The 25,993-nt window shown below is 46.5% G+C and overlaps 1 protein-coding gene and 1 long non-coding RNA gene across 3 annotated transcripts in view; one reads left to right on the plus strand and one right to left on the minus strand.

The window, feature by feature from the left end:
• Positions 1-3,217: 3,217 nt before the first annotated feature.
• Positions 3,218-5,045, minus strand: LOC142852758 (uncharacterized). Of its 2 annotated transcripts, none has more exons than XR_012910982.1 (3): positions 4,787-5,045; positions 4,296-4,424; positions 3,218-4,045 (listed from the first exon to the last, which is right to left on the minus strand). It is a non-coding gene; the product is annotated as an uncharacterized LOC142852758 (long non-coding RNA). The 2 variants fall into 2 exon arrangements; XR_012910983.1 differs by lacking the exon at positions 4,787-5,045 and adding an exon at positions 4,589-4,610.
• A 2,994-nt stretch (positions 5,046-8,039) lies between these two features.
• The window catches only part of Adcy2 (adenylate cyclase 2), a 343,570-nt gene continuing 325,616 nt past the window's right edge, over positions 8,040-25,993 (plus strand). Inside the window, exons 1-2 of the mRNA XM_075975732.1 lie at positions 8,040-8,581; positions 24,124-24,321. Coding sequence (XP_075831847.1) covers positions 8,360-8,581; positions 24,124-24,321 — 420 coding nt within the window. The 5' untranslated portion in view covers positions 8,040-8,359. The remainder of the gene's footprint in view (positions 8,582-24,123; positions 24,322-25,993) is intronic.

The raw sequence follows: 25,993 nt of genomic DNA on the forward strand, positions 1-25,993 counted from the left end.
ACATGCCACGGTTGCTTGTCAGACCATGAGCTAGACCTGTGACATTTGCTAAGAATCAATAGTCCTGAGTCTAGCTATGCTGTCAGTTGGCAGCTTTGAATTCTGAAGGAAGAAGGAGAGTAAGTAAGTTTCTTGCCTCACATACAGAATTTTAACAGAAACACAATTGTCAGCTGAAAAACATGGCTCCTTTATCATCTTTCTCTTGTAGCTATGCTTTCAGATTCCATTCAAGTGTTTTGAAATATTAGACTCAGAGCTCCCCTTGCCCAGTCTGTAACTATTCACCAGAGACCATCATCATTCCAAATTCACTAGATAAGCTACTGCGTTCCCTGTAGCTCCCCTGACATTGAGTCAAAATGTATCTCTTCAGTTTCAAGCTGTCTTTTAGCATTGTGCCAGCGAAGCATCTCCAGTGGGCTTTGTTCACGGACTAGCTCTGGGCTAAGCAGCTGTTCCTAAGTTGCAACCATTACCTGAGCAAAAGACGGTAGCACAACCTTGGAAACATTTCAGACATATTCTTTTATTTCATTATCAAGTTTTTTTTTCTTCTGGAACCCCGGGAGACCTAAGGACCAACTTTGCTAAGAACAAAGAGAGCGTTGATTGTGTTTCACCCATAGCAGTGGCCTTGAGTTTTCAGCGAGGCAGTCCTTGTAGAAGAAAGGTGCTGCCAAGAGAACAAAGTAGCCCAGCCTGCATTTCCTCAAGTCCCTGGGACAAGTGCCTGGAAGCCCGGAAAGACCATCTCCACTTCTTTCCTTGCGACTCTGCCAGTGTTATCAGTTTAGTTCAGACATCTGCTTGGCACATGTTCAGGGCAGTAGTGGTTCCCAGTGGACGTCACCACTGTAGGGACTTCTGTCCACTGTGACTGGTCTGAAGGTGCCCTGCTCACAGGAGGGGAGCTCTGCTGCTGGAAGGTGAGAGTTCTCACAACTTGATAGAGGAAAGAATGTTCCAGAAGCAGTATCCCTTTATCCTTAGTCTCTTCTCATTCAGACCCCTATCCCATAAGTGTAGGAGTGTTCAGCAATGGTGGGTAAACTTGGGTTAATAGTTGCAAATTCAGAGAATACTTGTCTGGATGGGGAGAGATGCTCCTGGGATCTGAGGACCTCATGAGCCATTACCTACCTCCTCCAGACTCCTCCCAGACAGTGATCGCCTGGATTATTGAGTTGAAGATGGTCAGGAATATTGTAGAATATTCTTTAACTAGGAAAGATGTGTTACATTTGCTTATGCTGAATCTGTTTAACCATGTAAGGATGTGTGTTTTGTAAATCTTTCATCTGAAATAAGCATAATTGTAGCACATAGTTACAAAGTTGCAAAAGTAAATACTACCTCGGGATTTCTTCTCAATGTATGGAAGGTGGTGGAGCACTCACCGTACAGGAAGCACCTGCAAACAGTGCCCAAGGAGCGGCTTCAGCGCACTACTGAAACCTGGCATTAAGTGGGTTGTGCCACTGTTAGGCACCTCACAGCCTAATGCAGAGCTTCTGTATTTCATTTCAGATACTTCAGTCATTAGCATCCTTACTCATTTTCTTTCTTTTTTTATCTATCAATTTTTTTTTCCAGATAAGCCCTCCACTTGTTGGCTCCTGGAAAGAATTCATTTAGAAGTAAGAACCACAGTGGGGAGACAGGCCTTTTACCATGTGTTACTTAGTAGCCTGTAATGCAATAACAACTGTCTAGGTTTAGATGGTCTTTTTATTCCTCTAGCCTGCTGAGCATGAAAATGTCTTCAGCGTTCCCCAGTAACAGTGTAAACACTGTGTGTCTAGGGCGCAGTAACTGTATCTGGCCATTTGGAGCTAATTTAACCAAGGCAGTAGGCCACAGCAACCTTCTGATCATTGGCCCAGGCACCACCTGTATCAAATGTGAGAGAGTTGAGTGAACAGTCCCTCAGGTGGCCAGTGGACACATGCTGGAGAGGGTGGATTCTGTCCTTTTAGGATACTGGGACTAGGTTTTCTTTAACTGGTTCTCTACAAAAACTTAAATACTATAAATCTGTGTGTTCAAATACTCTTTTGGTAGAAACCCAGTGTTGAGATGTCTTTACCCCCATTTGTGTAAAAGATAAGAGATGATGTGATAATCCTAAATACTAGTTATCCATGGCAATGTGTTTGTAAAAACACATTCTCATGAAATACGTTCCTTAAGCCTCCCAGCTCCTAAAACATTGTTTGACAGTGATGTCTTATTGTTTCAGAATAAAGCCTGAATCAAGGCACTTAACACTCAGCTACTTGTGTTAAGAGAGGACAGAAAGTAGGGGTCAATGAGAATCCTCCCCCCCCACACACACAGAGTGACTTCAGGCAAGGAAGCAGATGTGATAAAGAGTGTGAAGTAAGCACACAGACAGAGGCTCAGATGTGGGTCTAGAAGCAGGGATGAAATGGGGCTGATGACGGGGACTGAGCCTTCGCCTCTGCTCTGCATTCTGGGGGGCCTGAATCTAGAGGTACGAAGCATTAGAACTGGAGCAGACAATTGCAAGCAGGAGCAGGCGATGGGAGAAGGAAACACCTGAGCAAGAGGTAGAAGCTGGAGTCTAGCTCAGCAGTGCTCCAAGTGGCTGCGGTTTAGCATCCATCTGTGAGAGAATCCAGACTGTGGCCAGGTTCCATTTGGAAGGGAAGCGCCTAATTCTTTAGGTCTGAGGGGATGCAAAGGCAGCCTACGTTTTGATATTTAGTATGCTGGTAAAAGCGCCACATCCATCCATTCATCTATCCATCTGTCCATTCATCCATCCATCTTTCTGTCCGTCTGTCCATCTGTCCATCTATCTCCCCATCCATCCATCTGTCCATCCATTCATCCACTCACTGTGTGTTTTGTAAATTATGATCACAGGGACATGGCATTGAACAGAGGAAACAAAACCCTTCTACCCCTGCTGAATTTACAATCTAATGGGGAAGAACATTGAAACTGAAATAAGACTTCTGTGTGCACACAGTCGACTTGGCATACTGCTAATAACGTGTCTCTCTCCTAAGAGAAATATCTTAAAGTAAACAGCACTTATTAACAAACAGAAAAACTCAGCACACTCTCAAAATACAGTTTAACTTGTATTATCTTTAGTTTTTACATTGGGTATAGAAGAGTTTTCTTCTTGATTTAAAAAGGTGGGTTAAAGGTATTCATTTACTTAGCAGAGTATAATAAAAACATATTATAATAAACAAACCAGTTTATTACTTCAAACATAAATTAGCCAAAGCTTAGAGATTTTTACATGATTTTTCCAGAGATGCACAGTTGATATCACAGGCAGAACAAAATCCAGTACTTTAAGAAAGTTATTACCTGAGCACTGATGGGCTATTATCAGACAGTATGAAATAACAGTAGTGGTATGTTTGATTTATTTTCAAATTCAAAAATAAAGCCATGAATCAAACAGTGGGTAGTGGTTTAAAACCATAACGTATGTTATCTGAATGGAATGAGAAATGGAATTGGACAGAAATACCCTTGAACAATGTCATAGTTGTACTTGTCACAGAGAGAATTTCTTGTTTCTCTTCAAATATTGTCCTTTAATCTTAGGGTATGTCTAGGTTGCTCCCTAATGACTTTAAAGACATTCACGTCTAAGAACTGATGTGAAGGGTGTGTTCTCTACCACCCCTTGCCAAAGCTCAGGTCTTGGTTCTCAGCTGGAGGCAGCACTGGGCTCCTAAGTGTCTACACTTTTAGATGAGTTACTTTGCTCATCACTGTGACAAAATAACTAATAGAAGCAGCTTAAGAGGAGAGGGTTGGTGTTGGCTCTCAGTTCAAAGGCAGAGTCTATCATGGCTGGTGGGCCCTGGTCACACTGCATCCAGTCGGGAAGCAGAGAGATGAATGGTGACGATCACTTCAACTCCAGGTCTCCGCTTTATTCTTCCCACAACCCCAGCTCAGGAAATGATACTGCCCCCTTCGATGAACTCATCTAGAAACGCTTTTTCAGTCATGCAGTTTTGTCTTCCAGGAGATTCTGGATCCTGGCAAACTGACAACCAATATTAACAGTCATAGAACCCCAACTTCGTTGGCGAGTTAACTCATTAGTCCCTTTATCTCCACCCCAACTCCTTCATCTCCTTCTCTCCACTTCCACCCACCCCACCTCCACCCACCGCCCACCTCCATCCACCCCCCACTTCCACTCACCTCCCACTTCCACCCTCCCACCTCCACCCACCGCCCACCTCCATCCACCCCCCACTTCCACTCATCTGTCATCAAGTGAGTTGTTTCACCTGTTCTTGGTATTTGACCATGCACAGAGCTAAGTGTCCATGAGCTGTGATCACTGAAGCCACGCCTCCAAATCCATCTTCCCCTTAAGATGTCTCAGCTATTTTTCGCCCCATAACAAAGAAAATAGTCTGTTTAAATAAAAATGTAAATGTTAGCTGAGCATACAAACATGTTTCGCGGTGATGATTAATCTGTTGGCAGGCCATCCATTCTTTATGATATATATTTTAGAGGTGTATTTGCCAAAGAGAAACATACATGAGCAGGCAGGGAAGGGCTGTGCTCATCTTACCTGTATCCCTGGGTCGGTTGGCAGGTGTCCACCTCTGCCCTCGGTGAGGCTTACTGACCTGTCTTTTATTTAATCAATGAGGACACTGTGGACATTGGGAGGAGTATGACAGCACCCTTGTTGACTGAGCTAATCCAACTGAATCTGAACTAGGAACTAAGAGAAGGGTTACTTAAGTAAAACTCGCTGTGTACAAACCTGTCACTCAGTGTGATAACTTAGTTCTCAGTCAATGAGGTGGGGTGCACGGTGCGTGAAGTCTGATCAGGGGGTAAGGGTGGAGTCCGGGCGGACAGGACCTTGTCTTCAGCCTGGCAACCCAGAGCTTCCACGTGCAGGAATACACGTGTTGGACACAGCCTGCTAGAGAACTGCTTTCTCATTTGCGGAACCAGCAGCAACATGAAAATGCAAGGCGCTTTTTTGAAAATAATTAGGAACTCAAGGTGATGCTAACAGAGCCTTGCACCAAGAACAGGAGTCGGAGGACCCCAGAGAGCCTGGCTGCTGCTCCGCCCTAGCAAGATAGAAGGCTGCCCTCTAGTGTTGCAGGGACGGCGAAGTTTTCAATCCTGCTTTCTTTTCCCCCAGGCCCCCTTAGAGGCTCCATCGTTGATTTCCTTGTGCGCTTGGTCACAAATTGATGCAGGGTACATTTATGGGCAAGCTCCCTTGCTCCTCACGCCTGGCTACTGTGCAGCAGTCTTGATACCTGAAGGCGTGGGAATGAGCTAGAGGACTCCTCGGGGTCCCTTTAGTGTCACAAGCCTATATTTCATGTCTTGGCTTTCTACTCAAGGTTATTTTTCATTTTGTTTCGTGCTGCTTAGGGGTTATTTTTCCTCTGCTTTTTGTCTCCCTTGCAAAATAAAACCCGTCGTGAACTTTGAAAAGATTCTTGGTTCCATGTATCCCCAAACACGGACAGAATAATAATCATTTTTTGATAGTTCACTTTTTTTAGCATTGCATATAAAACACTGACAGAGGCTCTCATAAACAAGTGAGCACCCCAAACAAAACAAAAACAATGAACCATGATGAAATCGCGGAGGAGGCTGACGCAGCCTCGGTTTTTATGGGGCACCCTTTCTAAGGCCTTGGTCTGTGAAGCTGAGAGGAGAGAAGAGGAGGAATGCTGGCTTTTGTTTCTGGTTTCTCTGCACAGCTCTTTCTTTCTAGAGATGCTGCAAACCCCTCCAAGGGTCTCAGAATGGCAAGACTTTTTTTTTTCTTCTCTGGGCATTCAGTGCAAGCCTGGTAGGTGCAAAAAAACTTGTTTAACTAAATGTATTTTTTTTTTGGTTTTTCGAGACAGAATGTAGGTAACTAAACATTTCCTAAAGGCCCACGCAGAACCTTTCCAATTAAAATTTGCCTTTATTTTATTTTTACAAAATATTTTGAGATTATTTTAACAAAATCTCCTGAGCTATGGTTCCTTAGCATATATGTCCTGGACAGTGGGTATTAAGATGCCTTTTGCTGCTAGATAAGAGAAAGGATCTAAGCAATTTTTGTTCCCTCATAAGTCTTACAGCCCCCCCCCCACCCCCTATCCTTAGATTCCCAGATTATCTTTTCTTCCTCCTTGTGTGGGTGAAGGAGGATGCTTCTTACTGCTCGCACTGAGGAAGTGTGAGCTGCAGAGGAGATGAGGAGCAGTGTGTTGCTAGCAGGGAGGACTGGAAATGCACAGTTCTGCACAACCCAGACAGTCCTGCACTGGGATGGTTTGCGGCGTCTCCATGTAGAATCTGCAGACCACTCGACAGTGTTTCCTGCAAGGGGATGGGCCCTGGTTATTAGGTTCTAGGCATTGGTGCTATTGGCTGCTGTAGCTTGCTTTCAGAATCTCTAAACACCTGTAAAACCTGAGAATACAGTGTGCATGCTTCCTGGTTCAAAAGAAAAGGCCCAATCAGTCAGAGGGTTTGGGCCTACAGGAGAGGCTGAGGCTGGGTCATGAAGGTGTGGTCAAGGGTGAGCTTTTGTTTAGCAGATCAGGGAGGCTCTGCAAATAAGTCTGCTTCCACTGTTAGGGCTCCCTTAGAGGCAGTGAAAACGAACTACCAGGGGAGAGAGGAAAGGTCTTCTTTGGCCACTGCTTCCTCCTTTTCTCTTCAGGACACCAGTGACAGAAAAAGCACAGGACTGAGTGAGGAGGATGGCAGAAAGTCCTTCCCAGGACTCCATGTCCCGGACTTAACTCTACTGTCTCATTTACCCCATCCCTGCTCTCTGCAGAGGTTCCTACAGCTGTGTCTTCAGCCTCTGCATCCAGCTGTCATGGACTGTTGTCAAAAATAAAATCGCTGTGAATCCCTGAGTCTGAGTGTCCATGCAGTGCCCATGTCCAGCACTGGCGAGTCTCCTAATTCAGCTCCCCTGCCCATGCTGGTTTGCAGCTCAAGTTGGCAGGCCACAGCCAGAGGAGATGCAGGGGTCTCAGGCAATGTAGTCCTGGGGCTGACCACCTACTGAGACAGGGGAATGTCTGGCTATTGATGCATTTTTGTGTTTTGGACTCCTTAGAAAGTGGCTTGGGGGAAATGGGTTATGAGCATCTTTGAATCGAAGGAACCCTCTAGAAGCAGTCCTTCGAAGAGCAGTGATTAGATCTTGCATCAAGAAACTAGAGAGAGCAACAGTTGTGGGAAGTCGCAGGCACAAGGAGGCCGGCAACATGGCTTCCCCAGATGCCTGCAGAGCCTGCCCACAGATCTAACTGGGTCTCCCGTGCCTCGGGCATATGGCCCCACAAAGTAGCAAGTGGCATGGAGTGACTGAATTCCAGGCCAAGCTTGCCTACACTGAGGCCTGCTCCTGCTCCCTCCTACAACGTCCATATCATCCCTGCTATACCACAGGGGTTATGGGGGAACCTGTGATACCCAGCACCAAGGTCCATGGGAAACTTCCAAAGTGTGAAGAGCGAAGGGCAGAGCACCGGTGAGGCCACCTACCCGAGGACCTCAAGGTGTTACTGAGTTCTTGGGGGATGTTCTTTCAAGAGGACCCCCACAAGTCCCTGCAGGGACCTAACCCCTGCTTTGCAAGGTACTGCAGAGAAAGAGAAAACTTGAAGCCACAGCTTGCTAAGTAGAGGCACTAAAGAGGTGGGGGGGTGGTCAGGCATTCTAGACCCCTCTCTATTGGTGCGTGGCAGCGTTCTTCCTGGCTGCCCTGTGAGTTCATGGAGAGGCAGTGGGGACTCTGGAAGCCCCAGGAGGTAGAGGGTAGCCCCAGGCTGTGCTCTGCTATAGTGGAGAGCAGGGCTGGAGCCCCACTCTGCCGGACTGAGGTCCAAAAAGGGTGAGGAGGGGGCTCCCCACTGTGTGGCCTGTGACGGGCTGACGGGAGAAGGACGCCGCTGTGCGCAGCTTTCCTCAGAGCGCAGGGCCTGGCCGTCGGGGGGGCTGGTGGTGGGCGCGGGCCGGCGCCGCCCCTGCGCGGAGGCCCGTGCGCCGCGCGCGGGGTGGGGCGAGGCGGGCCGAGGGGCCGGGTGCTCCCGCCCTCGCGCGCGGTGGCGGCGGCAGCGGCGGCGCCCGGGAGCTGCCCTGAGGCCGCCCCCGGCCCCCGCCCGCGCGTCAGCGCGCCCAGTCCGGGGCTCCGAGCTCCGCCCGCTCCCGAGGCCCCTGCGCACAGCTCCGGGCGGGCGGGCTGGCAGCCGGCGGGTCGCGGCGGCGCGGGGGCGGCGGGCGGTAGGCGACCGCAGAGCGGCGCTGCCCGGGTCGGGCGCGCACGGCGGGCGCTCAGCTAGCCGCCCCGATGTGGCAGGAGGCGATGCGGCGGCGCCGCTACCTGCGGGACCGCGCCGAGGCGGCGGCGGCGGCAGCGGCGGGCGGCGGCGAGGGGCTGCAGCGGTCCCGGGACTGGCTCTATGAGTCCTACTACTGCATGAGCCAGCAGCACCCGCTCATCGTCTTCCTGCTGCTCATCGTCATGGGCGCCTGCCTCGCCCTGCTAGCCGTCTTCTTCGCGCTCGGGCTGGTGAGTGGCCTCCCTGTGGCTCCGCGGGGACCTCGTTGGTGACCGTGTCCCGCCCCGGGCTGCTGTTCATCCGCGGCGTCCTGCCGGAGGCCGGCGTGGCTCGGTCGAGGGCTGTGGGCAGAGGAAAAGTTTCCTTGGAAGGTTTTGCCCAAAATAAAGTTGCCAGGGCGTACTCCAGGTGAATGGGGCAGGGCGCGTGGGTTCAGCATCTCCGCGCCCGGTGGCCAACTCTGCGCGTTCTCCGGGCGCCACTGCCCGCAGCAGAGGCGGTCCTCAGGCTTTCTTGGCGCGCCTGCTGCCTCTCATCCCGGTCCGTGGAACGGCCCCTGCTCTCTTTGAGTTGGGTCTGGGCATTATTTAACTCTTAAAATAAGCTGCCTTAGGAAAGCGGTTCACGGCAGCGAAAATGAAAACCAGATAATGTCCTTTTTTTGCTTTTGAGTCTGCCCGTGCTTAGCCCTGCAGAGAGAAAGTGATGGAGTGTTGAACAGATGCCCATGGTTCATTACCAGAGACTACAAGTGAGCTAAAATTTGGAGGGTCCCTACCTCCTTTTTCCTTTCCAGAGAAAGGCACAACTGGCTCATGCTTCCCTGAAGATGGTTAAAGCGTCAATTTTTTTTTCCTGGTTCATAATTTTCAGTCAGGAATCTTGGGCTGACTCTTTTGAGCCATGAGAAGAAATCTGTCGATGGAGGTAACTTCCTCTTACGGCTTCTCTTCAGTGTGGTTCAAACTTTTCCCCCTGCCCATGATTTGTGTGTGCAGATTGTGTAGGAGGCCTGGATAGCCCCACGAGTTGTGTGGTCAGTGGTTGATCAGGGGCCGTCTGCACTGAACGCTATTTCCCGAGCTCGGGGTGCAAGTCCATGCCTGTGTTCATCGTCTCCCTGAGCAAGACTATCAGATTCAGCTCATGCTGCCTCAAGGGCACAGAAACTCTGTTAGGTCTTTGGCAATTTGTTTTAGACAACCTGAGCCATATGGTGTTCACATTATGAGTCGAGAGAAAAGTTCCCATCGTGGCTCAATCTTTTCAGTGCCCCCCACCCACCTGTGTGGGTCCTGTTTTCTGATTAAGTTCAGTGAGGTAAAGAGAGAAAATCCAACGTGGCAGGCCATGACGTCACTGGTCCTCTCCTGCAGCAGGCAAGGCAGGGAGCCCCTTTGATCCTGGCAGCCTAGGTGTGGGGGGAGGGCAGCCCCCAGCCCTGCCAGGTAACTGGAATTTGTTTCTTGTCGCTACTTACAAGACCAAAAAGAATTTAAGAGAGATTTGGGAGTGGGGCAGGCTGGCTCGCTGGCCCAGAGTCTCCAAAGACCTCCCTCATTCTCAGGCTGCTGCTGGCTGCAGGAAAACGCCACAGTTGTCCTTCGGAAACCTGTGTGGAAACCTGCGTGTTCTTCCTCCGTGTTTCTGTTTGTGGGTCTCCTGAACCTGTAATTCAAATCCTCCTGGCTGTTTCCTTCCTAAGTGGGGAGGAGCAGGTGATGGCCTATTTATAGTGCCGTTAGTCTAGGGAAACGTGTGAAGTTCTTGTTCCCCAGGCACACGACTTTGTTTTTCATGCTAGAATGGTCCAACTTAACCCTCCTTGAATTAGGTGCTTTTGAATGGGCCTGTGAGAAATTCACGGGGGAAAGACTCGAGGCTTGCTTCTCTTAGTGGCCTTTCGAGAGTTCCTTTTATGCTCTATTTTGCTTCATTTCAATGTTGGAATGCTGTCTTTTTAAAGAGTCTTTGAAACTTCCCTAGACATATATGATGAATTTAATCATACTGACCGCCTTACACTCCCACCTCTTCTGAGTTTATCTCCCTCCCTCCTTCAAATCTTTTTAAGAAATAACCCTGAGTTCTTAATGCTGCCCATATGTGCATGTCTGTGGGATTACCCACCAGTGCAGGGAAGCCTGGCAGTGGCCACCCCTCAAAGAAAAGCAACTCTGCTTCTTGTAGTAGCCGTCAGCTGCCAGTAGCCCCTCAGCTAGAGGCAGAATCTCATGCTGTCTTAAAGGGCATTGTTACTTTTCCTTAATATGCCAATGGTGTCCACGCTTGTCTTCATTCATTTAAAACATTTTAACCAGAGTGGGTGTTTACCAGATCTTGGTTGTGACCCAGGCCAAGGTCCACATATGACATGAAATGGATTCTGTTTCCCAGTGTCCCCAGCTGGCTTCAGGCCTACTATGTAATTTTTAGTGTAAACTGCAGGCATGTTCCAGGGAGAATGCCTGGATCTGGTCCCAAGTTTACCTTCAGGTGGGGACTCTGTCTCTGGGATTCACTGAAAGGAGAAATGCCCAAGAGATGTGGGCACTGTCCTTCAAAACCACGTCAGAGGAGGACAGACTCTGAGAAACCCAACTTCACAAAGACTTATTTCTACTTTGCTTTTAGAGAAATCGTAGCCAGCATCTCCACTTTCAAAAAGGAAATTACCTATCCAGATAATCAAAGGCAGTTAAGGTAGGAACGGCGCAGATACAATAGGGTTGAGTTGGAGCCACACTTCCAGAGGTAGAGATGCATTCTTGTCTCAGATTGAGCAGACCATGACCTCTGGGAGGTCCACCTCGGGGATGGGACTGCCATTGCAGCTTTGGGTCTGCCGTCTCTCTGCCTTGGCACACTCTTTGGAATAGCTGAAACAGTGAAACAGATCTAGATTTAACTGCCTGAAATTTTGGATACTTTCCTTCATTTCCATACATCTGCCTGGTTTTGATTTCTGTTAGTCCTTCATGAGTTCTTACAGTAACAAATGGGTGGGTGGGAGCGTTTTTAAACACAGCTCCTGTCTCCTAGTCTATGTGGATCACCCACTCATACCAGGAGAACCGAAGTGCATAGACAGCTTTTTGCTATTTGCCATTGCCTTAATGTACATTGGTTTTGAATTTCCGTTCAGAAGGATAAAGAGGGACTGGGGATGTACTCAGTGGGTAGCGCCACATAGAATCATCGTGATGTTACCTTTCTGGAATCCAGCACAGTAAACAGAAGGAAGAGTATTAGGAAATGCAAGGTCATTCTCACTCCTTTGTGAGTTCCAGTCTAGTCTGGGCTACAAGAAACCTTGTATCGAGGTATGAATGGAAATAAATAAGAAGGGGAAAATAGCAACTCTTGCCTTGGTTCAGTTTTATCCTAATTGATACTGTTAACATTTTATACCACTTAATTTTCATCTAAGCTCTGTCTACAATTCTGCCACACTGACCACAGTGTTAAACAGACCTTTGCTGTATTTTCATTTGCTTGGAAAAACAAATGCTAGCTTGAAACTTAACAGCCTTATATAATTGATTGTTTTCTATCTAAAAGGCTAAAACAAGACTGATGTCACACTTGCTAGTAACTATCCCGAGATGGGATAGTTTGCATTTCCACTTTCTATTGATACGGTAAACACTTTTTCTTTGCTCGCTATGGAGAGTTTCAATAAAAAGCTGATTTATGATATTTTTTTTTCGGCATTGGTTTACTGAGTGCCTACCAAGTACCTCATGGATGGTTGTCAGGGCGACCCTGAAACAGAAAGCTTAGAACTAATAAGAGCAAACTAAGTTGTAAAGATTATCATGTCACTTTGAGCTTTAGAGTTGGCTCTCATTACTGAATGTATGAAAACCTCCTTTCAGAACAAAATCTTCTCATTTATTATGTCTGAGATCTGCCAGCTTTCCTCAAAAAATTTCCTTCATTGTTAGAAAAGATTGACATAGATTTTGCTTGTCAAAGTACCAGGTGCCTCTGACCATGTTTGTTTTGATTAAAATTTATGATTAGGAGTAGTCAATATTTGAATGGAAAAGTTATAGTCCCATAAAGTGAAAGCAGTCAGATGTTTTAATAAAGTAGGCTGTGTAGCATGTCCTGAAGTAAGAACATGTACATTTATTAACTATACATATGTAGCATGTGCAGCTGAGCATATGGCCCACTGACATTAGTGCGCTGTGGTGAGCTAGCTTTGAGAAGCAGTAAACCCTAGGTTTTCCCCACTTCAGGAAAATTTATCAGACAGGGTCTTTCATCTGCCTACAGCAAAGCATGTCTGTCTTTCAGAACGAACAGGCACAAGCATCTGTGTGGGGAACACATCTTGATGGGGCCATTCTTTCAGCACCTGCCGCAGGTGGAAGGCTCACTCACTTATGAGAAGGGCTGGAGTCTGGGAGGACAGACGGAAATGCCCCACCTCTCTAAAGAACAGGAGTTTCAGTGTGTGCTTTTTGTAGTTCCAGAATTCTAGAAGCATGGAACGGAGCATTTCTCATAAGCACCAGAGCAAAGGTGACTAAGGAGCCATCTTTTCAGGCCTTTCTAGGCACTGAAGCGATGATTCCTTTGCAGGTGTTGGTAATTTGCAGCCAGCCAGTCACTAAGTCATTTCAGTTACATTTTACCCGTGGCCAAAGAAAAACTCTTAATTTTGTGCAGGAATGTGGTCGCAATATAAAGAACTCTGCAGGCACAAATTGAAATTAGAAGCATCTCATGGATATTGCCTTTGGGATTTAAAGATGACAGTAGAGAACTACGCTTGGCTGTACAACCTAACCAGGCAGGTGCAGGAGGACCAGAGTTCAAGGTCATGCTCAGATACTTTTGAAGTTTGAAGCCACCCTGAGCTACAAAAGTACATGTCTGGGATGTAGGAAGAAAAGCATGACAGTCATGTAAAATGGTTAAGAGCATCTCTCTGTCTTGGAATTTTGATTTCCTTCCTTTCTGTGTTCCGATGTCTGTGACCTGAGGTGGACTATTTACCACATTATGGTTCCCTTGTCCGTCAGATGAAATTGCGCCTGCCTCAGAAAGAGATGATCCAAATGGCCCGCAGGCAGCTGGGGGATTGTTTGACAACACAAGATCCCCTGGAGATGCATTTTTGTTGTCCTGTTGACCAACTGGTAGTTGACTTGAGAGGACTTATTCAACACGGGAGCAAACTGGTGCCCGAGGGCTAAATGAACTTCTAAGTCATGTAGTGCAGAGATGGGGGTCAGATCCCAGGGCACTTGGCTTTCCCCAAGCGATGCTGTGGGAGAGCATTTCAGGTCTGGAATTTCCATCCCTGACTTTCATAGTTCCCTGGTAGACACCCCTCCTGCTGTGAACAGTCTCAGACTTGACTCTGTAATGGCTGCATCTTCTTCCCCTCTTTCGGTGATGAAGGGTGACAGAGATGCTTCCTCCTAACTTATTCCTTGGGTTGGTGGCCTAAATTATTTTCAGTACACTAACTCCTCCTAGGATTTGCCCCATTGCGCCGAGAATCCACCCATGACGTTCCGGTTGTCTGAGGATGTCCTGGCATAGCGGAATGGACCGTGAGAGCCATTCCTTTGAGCTGTGGTTTCTTATTGGTATTTTGAAGCCATGGACTCTATTGAAAAATAACAACAGAGCTGAGATATTGTTCAGTTAACAGCGTCGGGTGGTGATGTTCGTGACAGTCATATGTTTGACCTGTAACTGGTTTTGGCAGGTGTTCAGGCAGAATCTAGTAGAATCTTGGTCTATTAGAAAAATTGTTGGCATCGAGGCAGTCACTTAACTTGCCCTATTTCTTATCTCACTGAATACTTCCTGAGCACCTGCTGAGGCTGCCACTGTATTGGCATCATCCCCAATGGTGCACCCCAAGTATCTCATGTCAACACACTGAACCCATCTCATCAGTTACTCTTTACTTCTGGGGGTAGCTGGTCACTCTGGGCTCCTCGTTCCCACTTCTTCCTCTGTTGTGTGTTTGCATTCAAGTTCCTGGAGAATCCAGCCCTTGCTGAACACCTCACCTTTATTGATTTTTGCTTCTGATGATTGAAATGCTCGTGAATTGTACCAAGCAGATTAACCCTCACATTGCCCGGGAAGCTCAGATAGGTCTATCTATAGGCAGTGTTTTCTCTCCACTCATTGTGAGCTCTATGGAGAAGGAAGTCACTGTCCTCTGTGTCTGACACAGCGCTGAGTGGGCAACAGCCTCCCCACAGCTGCGTTTCCCACCTGTGGCCACCGGTGGAAAGCAAAGCCTTGCTGGTCCACCTGCATCCGGCCCTCGGTGTCAGTAGATAACCCTTTCCAGTTAAACTGTCTGTTCGTTCCTCCATAACTTCTGTAAAGTAAAATGAATAAATCCCCTGAGTAGGTAGGACAAGACAAGACATGAATATGCCTAAAGCAAATGTGTCCTTGTCAGTATTGTTTCTATACCACAGGAGGAGCTCCTTGTCAAATGCTTGTCTTCGCGGACGTATTTCAGGATGAATACTGGAATTTTTAAATGCTGGATGTTGAAGAAGGATGCTAAAAAAGAAATCCCACACTAGCTCAGAATTGAGTGTAATAAAAGTTATTTATTTAGGGGTAGACTCACAGATCACAATCCTCTGCTGGAACGGGGAACAGCAACCGAAACCCACAGACAGAAAAGAGACTGGATGCATGCTTTCCATCAGCATAAATAGTATAAGGGACCATGCCCCAAAGGGTGGGTAACTTAAAGGCTGCTGGCGGTAGGAATTTGTAGAGTAGGATGTGAAAGGCCGGGGATATGCTTCCATTTATATGATAAATGTACATATAGCTGATTTTTTAAGGAGGAAGTGTGGATACTTTAATGACAAGTCACATTTTGACAAAAGTTTAGCCTTCCCCAGCACAGAAATTCTTCTGAACTTGACATTCCTATCATCTTCTATACTTCTCAGTGCTTACCTTTGAGCAATTTAAAATAAAATTACCAAGAGTAATAAAGGAATGTTTACCCTGTGATAACACGGTATTAGACTAAGAAATATACACACATACCTGGTTGGCAAATCCCAGGTGCACTTGGGAGAGAGAGAAGCATTAGTGAGTCACCTCGTATGTTTGTTTCCTTTGACAAAATTAGTCTTGTGCTAAATCAATGCCCCTTTTGTGTAAGGGTACAACAAAAGCCCACAGAAGGTACGGGAGGCCAGGAGGAGAAGTGCCTTGGAGCGGCCTCGTTGGCATGTTACAAAAATTTCCTTTTGTGCTTTTCTACCTCCCTACCCTTTTATTCCCCTAAGTTTTTCTTTGGTTCACTCTTTTCTTTCCATACCCAGAATCTGGTGAGGATGGTGGACACAGGAACAAATATCAGGAACCTGGAAAACCACTATGAGATGACTGAGCAGCTAGGTCCAGCCCAGAACTCTAGGGTGAACTGTGCTGAAGGAGAAGGAAGGTGCACGGGAGAGAAAGAAAAGACAGGATGCATACACGCATACATGCATGCACACAAACTTACACATACACAAACAGAGAAAGAGAGAGAGAGAGAGAGAGAGAGAGAGAGAGAGAGAGAGAGAGAGAGAAAGATTGATCATAGTCTTGATCATTAGAGAGTCTAAGACAAACTCTGTTTCAACCCAGTCAAAAAGCTAGTGATTAAAATCATTAGGGACATTGAGATATATGGAGTGAACACTGTCTTAGAGTTGAAACACGCAGGAATACAGACACAAAGATCCTTTGTTTGTTTTATTTTTTGTTGTTGAGACAGGCTCTTACCATGAAGCTCTGGGGGTCCTAACAGTGTAGACCTGTAGACCAGGCTGGCTTTGAACTCACAGAGATCTGCCTGCTTCTGCCTCCCAAAGGCTCTTGTAGAGAAGTTAGTGGGCAAGCATGGATGAAGCTTTCTGTTTACACCCTTCACTGTTTTTCATTCCTGTCAGCTACAAGATCGGGCTCAAAGACACCAGAGACCTGATTGTCATGTATGGCACATGTATGCTAATGTGTACAGTGTGTGTTTTTAGTTTCCTGTGTTATTTTAAAAGAATAAGGTGCAGCATTTAAGATCCCAAGATAATAGTTTCCTGTAAACATTTAAAATGGAAGAAAATTTTAGGCTGGTCTGTTAGAACCATTAAGAGCTACGGAAACCATGAACTCACTGATTTTAGGCTGGTCTGTTAGTAGAACCATTAAGAGCTACGGAAACCATGAACTCACTGATATGATCAGCTGAGTACCAATGGCATCGATGATGGGATGTGGACCTAGCCCAGCCACAGGATAAGCCTCACGGTTAATCAGTCCCCATGATAGGCAGCAGTTAATTCAGACATAACCGCCCTGCACTTTGGAATTGGGAGTAGGTGCAGAGTGGGATTAATCATTCGATTAGCTTGATTAATCTTCCCTTCCTGCGCACAGTCCTCCTTGATTTACATCTGGATTACTGGCTTACTCATATGAAAATAAACAGCCACTAATCCAGGATGGGCTGCATCTGCCCAGCGATTTATTTCTGTGTGTGCTCCATCTCATTCCCCATCTCCCTCCAAGTGGAAGCATCACGTGGAATTGTACTTGTCTTCTTTAAGCTTCCATTTTTGTCCACTTTATCACGCACACGTACGTACATACACATTGTGCATTTACAGCCAGTCCCTGGTCTGATAATTCTTCAATGTAAGACTTTTCAAATTAGGAATAGTGTGAAAACGATATCCGCTCAGTAGACACTGTGCCTGCATCTTTGACTCAGACAGTTCCTTACTTTAGAGCCGTGCAGCCCAGTCCTTTCTTGCAATGCTGGGCAGCAGTGGCAAACCCCATTCTTTGTTAGACTATCAGGAAGGAAAGCCTTTGAGGCTCAGAACCTCGGTGCTGAGCTGAGCTGCTTACTAGCTTAGATATTCTGAATACGTTTTAAGCTTACCATATTTTCGTTTATGGCGGGGTTCTTGGCATGTCTGAAGCCGAGAAGCAGATCTACCTATGTGCACTGTAAGGAGCAGACCCATAGACACATTGTCCTTTTGGTAGCAAATCAACTTTTACTGGTGAACTCTAGTTTTTCTTCACATACCTCCCATGTGTTTACAATCCCACAGGTGGGTTTTCTGTTTGAGACCGTCCTGTACCGAGGGTTAAGCTTTCTTGTTTCACCATTGGTTTTAATGTCAACTTTGCCCAATTTAGAATTACCTGGGAAGACTATATCCATGAAGGACGTCCAGTTCAGGCTGGCCTGTGGGCGTGTCTGTGTGTGGCTGTCTTGACCACTTTAATTGAGCATACCTAGTCCACTATGGGCAGCATCATCCCCTGAGTTTGGGTCCTGGACTGTGCACTCTTAGAGAAGGGCTGAGAATTAGTAAGAATTACGTGTGTGTCCACTGTCACTCTACTCTTGAACGCTCATGATCTGACCAGCTGTCTCGCGGCTGTGATGGATGAGCTGGCATGTTGAGCCAAACAGACCCCTTCTCCTCTAAGTTGCTTTTGCCCAGGGTATTTTACCATAGCAATGGAAAGGAAGTGAGAACAATTGGTTAAAGTTACTTGTAATTAATTAATTAATTTTGAGGCAGTAATCTTGGCCTCAAGATTACTATGTATTGAAATTAAACTAATCCCTCCCAAGTGTTGGGACTGCAAGTGTGTACCATCAAGGAAGGGAATTTTTGTGCCAGGTCTCATGACAAAACCACAGCAGAGGCAATGTGCAATTATTGGCAGCTCTAATTGCTAACATAGACGACCTATCCGAACCCTCATATTTAGTATGTTCCTTCAAGAAGATAGCAGCCCTCTCCCCAGGAAAATTCCACCCATTGACAGCATCAGATTCAGAATCCAGTGTATTCAGCAAAGGGCATTCATGTGCCCAAAGGAAGTGTGGGAAGTCATTCCCTGTGTCTGGTTTTACTTCTCTTGGTCTGAATGTCTGTAGGCTGAAAAGTCATATTGTTGACTCTTAAGCTTCATATACAGAAAACAGCCACGTTAATACCACCCACCCACCACTGCACTGTGAGAACAATCCAACTGAAAGGGTTTACTGTAAAAAAAAAAGTGCTTTGTGTGTGTCTGTGTGTGTTGTCTGCATGTATGTCTGCATATCATGTGTGTTTGCCTGGTGCCTCCAGAGGCCAGAAGAAGGTGCTGGATTCCCTGGAATTTGAGTTACAGTTTGTTGTGAGCCACCGTGTGTGGTGGGAATTGAACCCAGTTCCGAGGGAAGAGTAACCAATACTCTTCACCTGAGCCATCTTCCCAGCCCCCCCGGGCTCACCCTTTCAGTTGTACCTTAACCCTGACCCACCCTTACTCAGTCATCTTCAGCCAAAGATTGTGTGACAGACAACATTTTGTGGTCGTGGGCATCTCGGATTGCATGATGACGCTGTCACGCCCAGTGGTTGTTGGTTTTCTTCCCTAGCAACTGCTTCTCAAAGGGAGAATAATTTTTTATCAGGTTTTAACAATTACCCAGGAGCCACCGTTAGAGACAAAGAAAGAGCTCCCAATGAGATGAATGTAAAGATCAGCACCAGCCATTGGGAAACACTGTCCACCCACAGGTACTCCAGCTAAAAATATTTGGTGAGGATTCATGGATACACTTTTGCCTCCCAGATTCCTCTTCGGCTTAGCTCTAGCAAAGAACCATAGAATTCCAGAGATTCTGGGAAGTGTGATTCCCTGCAACACCAAATCCACACCGTAACAAACCACCCCAGCTCTAGGGCTTCTCCATCGTCCTTCCCCGGCAACACCAAACCCACACCAAAACAAACCACCCCAGCTCTAGGGCTTCTCCATCGTCCTTCCCCGGCAACACCAAACCCACACCAAAACAAACCACCCCAGCTCTAGGGCTTCTCCATCGTCCTTCCCCGGCAACACCAAACCCACACCAAAACAAACCACCCCAGCTCTAGGGCTTCTCTGTCATCCTCCCTGGCGCTGTCACTGCTTGCCATGCCACTGATAGACCACTTCCATAGTCTTTCAATTCAGTTTAGGGTTTTTTTCTTCAATCAAAGGGTATTTCATTGTTGACCTGCACATGTGAGGTGAGCTTTAATGTGCTTCATATGTGCTTTTGCATGCATTTCTAATTTGCATCCTACTATGATCAAAGAACATGGGTCTATAGGAATACTTCACAGTTTTATATTTTTAGCAAGTTGCCTGATGCATCATGACTCTGTGTGCTCGTGATTGGATCCAGGGCATCACACCAGCAAGGCCCGTGTTCTACCATTGATCTACACTCCCTGCGCAGTGTGGAGTTGCTCTGAACGTCCACGAGCACTGGAAAAGAATGCTGTCCTCCCTTGATCTTTTAATTAAGTCAAACTTCCCTCTTAAATTTGCTGCTTATGTCGCTTGCTGGATTTTGCTTTCGTCTTGTTTGCTTGCTCCGTTGGTAGCTTGAGGGAGGCCCTTGAGCCTTCTGTTCTGAGGAGACTCATTTACTTTTATCTTTAGTCCATTTTTTGCCTTATACACTTTGAGGGTCATTAGCTTTATATATATTTAAGATGGTCACAATTACATATTCATTTTATATTCTGAGTTAAAATAAAACTATAGATAGGAGTAGAAGTGTTTTTTCTTTTTTCCTATTACATACGCACACGCCAACAGGTGTCTCCAGACCCGCACCTCTATCAGACGGAGAGCCTATCTAGACACAGGTTCTCACCCTCACTCGGGTGCTGCTGCGTTGTGCTGAACACCCAGAGCCACGGAGTCCGCAGCAGGGTGCGATGACGAAGGTGACTGGGCCGCTCAGCCGCTTACACTGCAGGAGACAATGCAAATGCATTTCTGCTGTGAGGATGGCTTCAAAGCACTTCGGGGGAGTATTTTTAATAGAGCAGTATTGCTATACATTAGGGCGTCTGTTGCCATCTCGGTGCAAAGCAGCACTTTTTACAGGAAGGAAAAAGACAGGTGCACCTGGAAGCGGATAAACTGCTGCTCTGCAGCGTGGCCTCGGAGAGACACGATGAATAAAAGTGATGGGTGTTTAATAGTCCTAGCAATTAGAACCTGTACCCGATTGCTAGAAAATGCATCAGAAATGAAGGACAGAATTTTCAGAGAGAGTGATAGGAGCCCATTATCATTATGGCAGATAATACCTCATGGAAAGTTTCCTTTGTGGGAGGCATTTTAGTACACCCCATTTTCTGTGCGTTAAATCCCTCCTCTCTTTACCTTTTAAAGGGTATCTTAGTACTGCTAAAGGCATTTAATTTAGTACATTTTATTTCATTTGGGGTTGTGGTAACTTTACCCTAAAGGAGGAGAGGTAGTGAAATATAAAAATAATTTAGGTAGACGATGCTCTGATGTTTTCATTTCTGCATTAGAAGCAACTGGTTTTCTTCTGTTGCGGAGTTTAGAATCTCATCTTGCATAGAACATAGCCACGGGAACAACTCCATGGCTTCCTTGTCATCCATTGGGAATGGTGTGGGCAAAGGGAGCCGTGCAATTTCAGTCTGAGGGAATTCCTTGACTTCATTTACTTAACCTTAAGAAAAATGCATGATGCACTGGGCGAGACCCGGGGAAGAATACAGTTTCTAAGCTTTTACATACTCTAGTGAATGCTCCTCTCTGTCTTCCTGGACACAGTATAAAGGGTTCTATTTTGTGGAGAAGTCTCCTTCAAACCTCACTCGGAGCTGGTGTTAGTCAGCAGATGCAGAAGTGGACGGCTGTCCTCTTCCTGTTTTTCAGTGGGTCCAAGCTTGGCCAAGAGTCATGTCCCCAGCTCCATGAGCAGCAGCTGACTGCCCAGTACTGCTGACCGTGTGGGGCCTCAACTCCCTACCAGGCAGGTCTCTCTGTGCAAAGGTGTGGCTGTCTGCTAGTGTGCATAATGTTTCTGGTAATGTCACCCAGCTAGTGAGCAAAAGTATACTCCAGCACCAGCATCCCACCGTGGCTCTGGGGCCTGTCTCCGTATAAAATGAAGTGTGCACTGAGTGATACTCATTAGCTCTGAAGACACACACACACACACACACACACACACATTTTACACCTCTGAATGGAACATCTGTATAATTCTCCTCCACCCAAGACTCAAGGATCATGGCAGAAGGAAGGGGACAAGAGCCATAGGCAGTAGATGATCACAAAGAAATGCTATTTTTTCTGGACACAGTAGAGTGATTGCGCACACAAATTAACAGCCATGCCAGCACGCATGTGGCCTGCCTGGGCGCAGGTGAGGTAAGTTCTAGCACGAAGAGGCGAGGTGAGCACCAAATCCTAACCTGAGCTAATGAGCTACTTGGCAGTTGATGGCTTCTGGGAGAGGAAGAGTCAGTTTTGTTTAAGGGTGTGGTCCCTGGTGGGTTGACCTCCCTCCAGCGAAGGCCACATATCCAGTAGTACATGTCCAGAATAAACTGTACATGATGGAGCAAAAAAAAAATGGATGCAGAGTTGGGTGTTGAAAAAAAGGGGGTGGCACTGGCGAGAATTGGGGTGGGGCTGAACATGAACAATGTGCACTGTACAGAAGTCTCAAAGAACTAGGAAAAACGAGAAAACTGCCTTCTTTATAATTTTAAAAGACATTAAAACATTGTGTGGAGAGCTAACGGATTGTGCAACCCAGCTACTTGGCCACCGAAAGCAAGTTACATCTAGTGTTCAGACCCTGAAAACAAGCAATAAAAAGCGAGAGAATATAGAGACTTAATGCTTACATTTTATGCAGTAGCATAGTATTATAGCCAAGTAGGATGGCAGAAGACTCCCCAGGAGTTGTTGGGAAAGTTCCTGCGGACCCCTGTTCTGGCCTGAAGGGGTACTGCTCTGTCGTCAGTTTCCACAGCTCCTGGTCTTCATCTTCCAGCTCTGCATGTGCGAGGCAGTGGGGTGAATGCTGCCCCTTCACTGCATTCCGGAAAGAAACGGAAGCTAGTTCTGGAAAAATAGCCTTCGGGCTGTTGTGTGGTTAGTTGTTCTTCACCAGTTCAGTTAAATCTGTTGTGAGAGGGTTGATATAAAGTTAGTTTTCATGGTCCCATGTGTGAAGCGGTCATATCCCAGGAGGGTACCTTCAGGTCCTGAGGATGTTAGTGTTTAATATCCGAGGGCCTGGCTCTCATAGCCCACAGGTTGTTCATCGCCCTTTGCAGGGACTGTCATGGTGTCTGAGAGTAAAAGCAGTAACTTTGACTTGATTGTGGGCGGAGAGATGAGTGGGCCAGAGGGTAAGATCATCTCACAGTTTAGCTAGTTTTTGTCAGTTCTTGAAACACTGGTTCTTCTGGCCTGTCCAAAGACACACCTTTTAACTTCTGCAAGAGGGCTGAGCCCCCATGGCACATACCTGTAGTGGATCCTTGGGCTGGACTCCTGCTCTCCTGCTCGCTACATGAAATGGAGGTGTGAAGCTGCTGACAGGACAGCAAGGCTGTGTGACCCACATCACCTTAGGCATCCTCAGGCCGCAGAAGACCTCACTTTACTGTTTCCTTTTGTGTTTTTAAAACTTCACCAGACTCCTTACGGCCCTGGCCATGTGGAGAGTTTTGACTGAACCTCCATTTCATGTGTTTGTATTTGTAGACCCTTGGGTGAGGGTTAAAGACGTTTATATTCTGTCCCCTAGTGAGTGTTACTCATAGCAGGACTCCAGTGCAAGGTGGCCAATCTTAGTCCTTTCAGGTATAATGAAGGAAACATGATGTCTATGGTACAGTACTGATCTTGTATACAAATTAAATGAGAGAGAGAGAGAAAGATAGAGAGAGAGAGAGAGAGAGAGAGAGAGAGAGAGAGAGAGAGAGAGAGAGAAGAAAGAGAGCAAGAGAGAGAGAGAAACCAAGTGGTGGTGGAGCACGCCTTTAATCCCAGCACTCACCCAGGGAGGCAGAGGCTGGCAGATCTCTGTGAGTTTGACACCAGCTGGTCTACAGAGTGACAACCAGAGCTACACAGAGAAAGCCTGTTTTGAAAAAAAAAAGTAGAGAAAAGAAATGGAGACAAAATAAGTACTGGTATATAAACATGAATTTGGAAAGTGGTACCGGGTAGAAGCTAATAATAGATAAATGGTAATAGGTGAATGGGCACTTCCTTTCCACCTAGTGGGACTGAGAGGGGGAGGCAGTGGCAGCAGCTATGGGCACTCTCTTACATTCTCCCCGTCCACAGACTTCTATATTTAACACTCTCTGTTCCTTCATTAGTAACCTGTGATCCCTTTAGGGCAATAATTGGCATGAATTAAAATAAAAGCTAATCTTTGTAGACATGGAAGTAGTCCAAATGTGTTTCTTTTTAAAAAAAAAAAATAAAACATTTCAAATCCATTTGCTGGCTTAATTTCCTGAGCCCATGGTATTTATGATCCTCTAATTCAGGCAGTGAAGCTGATGGCCTTAATTTCTCCGGGCGTTAATGGGTTCTTACATTCATTTGCTTTTCTTGAAGTCACTTCTGCATAAAATATATTTCTCCATTTTTTCTGGAAAATGTAAGTGTGAGTGTCTGGCTATTTCATCTTCTTTAAGTAGCCCCTATTGCATGATCTGTTTTGAGAACAATGGTTATTCAATATAAAACTTGGAAACTTTTTGAAACTTTGAAGTGTTCTACTTTTGAAATGGTTCTCAGCCCCACACGGTTTGGTGCTGATTGCCGCTGGTGATGTTTTCTCGTAAGTCTCTGTCACTTTGTTTCCTAACGGTAGCTTCTCACTCTTTTCTGTTTCTCTCCCCAGGAAGTGGAAGACCACGTGGCATTTTTAATAACGGTTCCCACTGCCCTGGCAATTTTCTTTGCCATATTCATCCTTGTGTGCATCGAGTCTGTGTTCAAGAAGCTGCTTCGTGTGTTCTCGATGGTGATCTGGATATGTCTGGTTGCCATGGGTTACCTGTTCATGTGCTTTGGAGGCACCGTGTCTGCCTGGGACCAGGTAAGGACTTGGCATATGTCTGTGGATTCCATCTCTGTGCCTTGATTCAAGCCTTACTTGGTCATGTAGCCTTCATCTTAGGCTCTGAAAGGCATGACTGAGGAAGGTTGAAAAATATGTCTATCTTTTAATTGACAAACAACAGTTGTATATTATGGATTGTAAATGTGACACTTGGAGTTATATGTGGTGTGTAAGGTGATAGAGTCAGGTGATCAAGATATCAAACACCTGGCTGAATTACTCTTTTTGAAATGTTTAAAATCTACTCTTTACAACCCTTTTAGAGATTTTTTGGCACAGGGTTTCTCTGTGTAGTTGAGCACCTGTCCTGGAACTTTGTAGACCAGGCCGATCTTGAACTCGGAGATCCTCTTGCCTCTATCCCCCAAGTGCTGGGATAAAAGGCGCGTGTCACCACTGCCTAGCCTTAACAACCTTTTTTGAGATAGGGCCTCATTATGTAGCCATAGTTGGCTTAGAACTTGCTATATGGACCAGGATAGCCTCAAATTCACAGATCCCTCTGCCTCTGACTCCAAGTTTGGTGATAAAAGGCTTGCACTACCACATTTGGCTCCTTTTAGCAATTTTGAAATATCTAATCTATTATTATCGACTGAAGTCAGCATACTGAGCAATAAATCACCAAATCTCATTCTTCCTGTCCAGTTGAAAGTGAAATAAGCCAGACACAGAGGAGAAAGTCCTTTGAAATATCTATGGAGAGGTGCTTAGTAGGTCATGGGGGAGCAGTTGGAATCCATCAATCCTGCTGGCAGCAGCACTGGCCTTTTGTTTGGATAATGGAGCCACAGCTTGGTGTAGTCTAGAGTTTAGTCCCATCATTTAGTGTGCCCTGCCTCTCCAAGACTGGCTAACACATGCGTTCCTCCTCAGTTACACTTACCTCGTATGTAAAGACAGACTCCAGTCACACTGCTTTTCTACCAACACGATCATATCCTGCGAGTAAGCTTGCTTCCTATTCCTGTTGCAAACGCATGCCCACTTTGTTCCCACTAGGGCTCTTGACTTGGAGAGTCTGGGTGATGTCATGTCTTAGCAGTATGGTCCAGCCTGTGAGGTTACTCAGTGCTCCTGCCTTGTGAGTGGATCCTCTCTTGCAGCTGCCTGATGTCTCGGTTTAATGATGTATCATGTAGGGAAAAGGTCTGGGTGAGGAGAGTTAGACAAGATGCCAGCTTAGCTTTCGTAAATTAAAACCCAAGCAATGAGAGATTCAGCAACCCAGAGGCCCCTCACAGGGGATGGAGGAGCAGGATCTACGGACAGGACTGGAGACGAGAGAAAAAGAGCAGCAGAGGCTGGTGGAGACCCGATGGGAATGGGTGGAACACGTACACTGGACAGAGGATTCGTAGCGTGACCTGACTGAGCCCCAAGTCAGGCATGCTAGGGACCTGCCAGTCTATGCTCATGTGACCAACACCAAATTGTCACTGTCCTTGGTGGCACTTTCTGCTGCAGAAGTAAGGCAGGGCAGAGTGACTTCAAGTTTGTCTTGCTCTAAAATGACACAGTCATAGTGGACACTAGAAACAGTGGGTGACTTCACCTCCTCCTCTTCATCCATTGCCCTCATGCTACGTAGAGGACTTGGTGTACCCCTCTGTGTCCTACCCGGCGACCTCCTTGTCCTCCACTGCTG

This window comes from Microtus pennsylvanicus, chromosome 6, assembly GCF_037038515.1.
Source record: "Microtus pennsylvanicus isolate mMicPen1 chromosome 6, mMicPen1.hap1, whole genome shotgun sequence".
NCBI lineage: Eukaryota > Metazoa > Chordata > Mammalia > Rodentia > Cricetidae > Microtus > Microtus pennsylvanicus.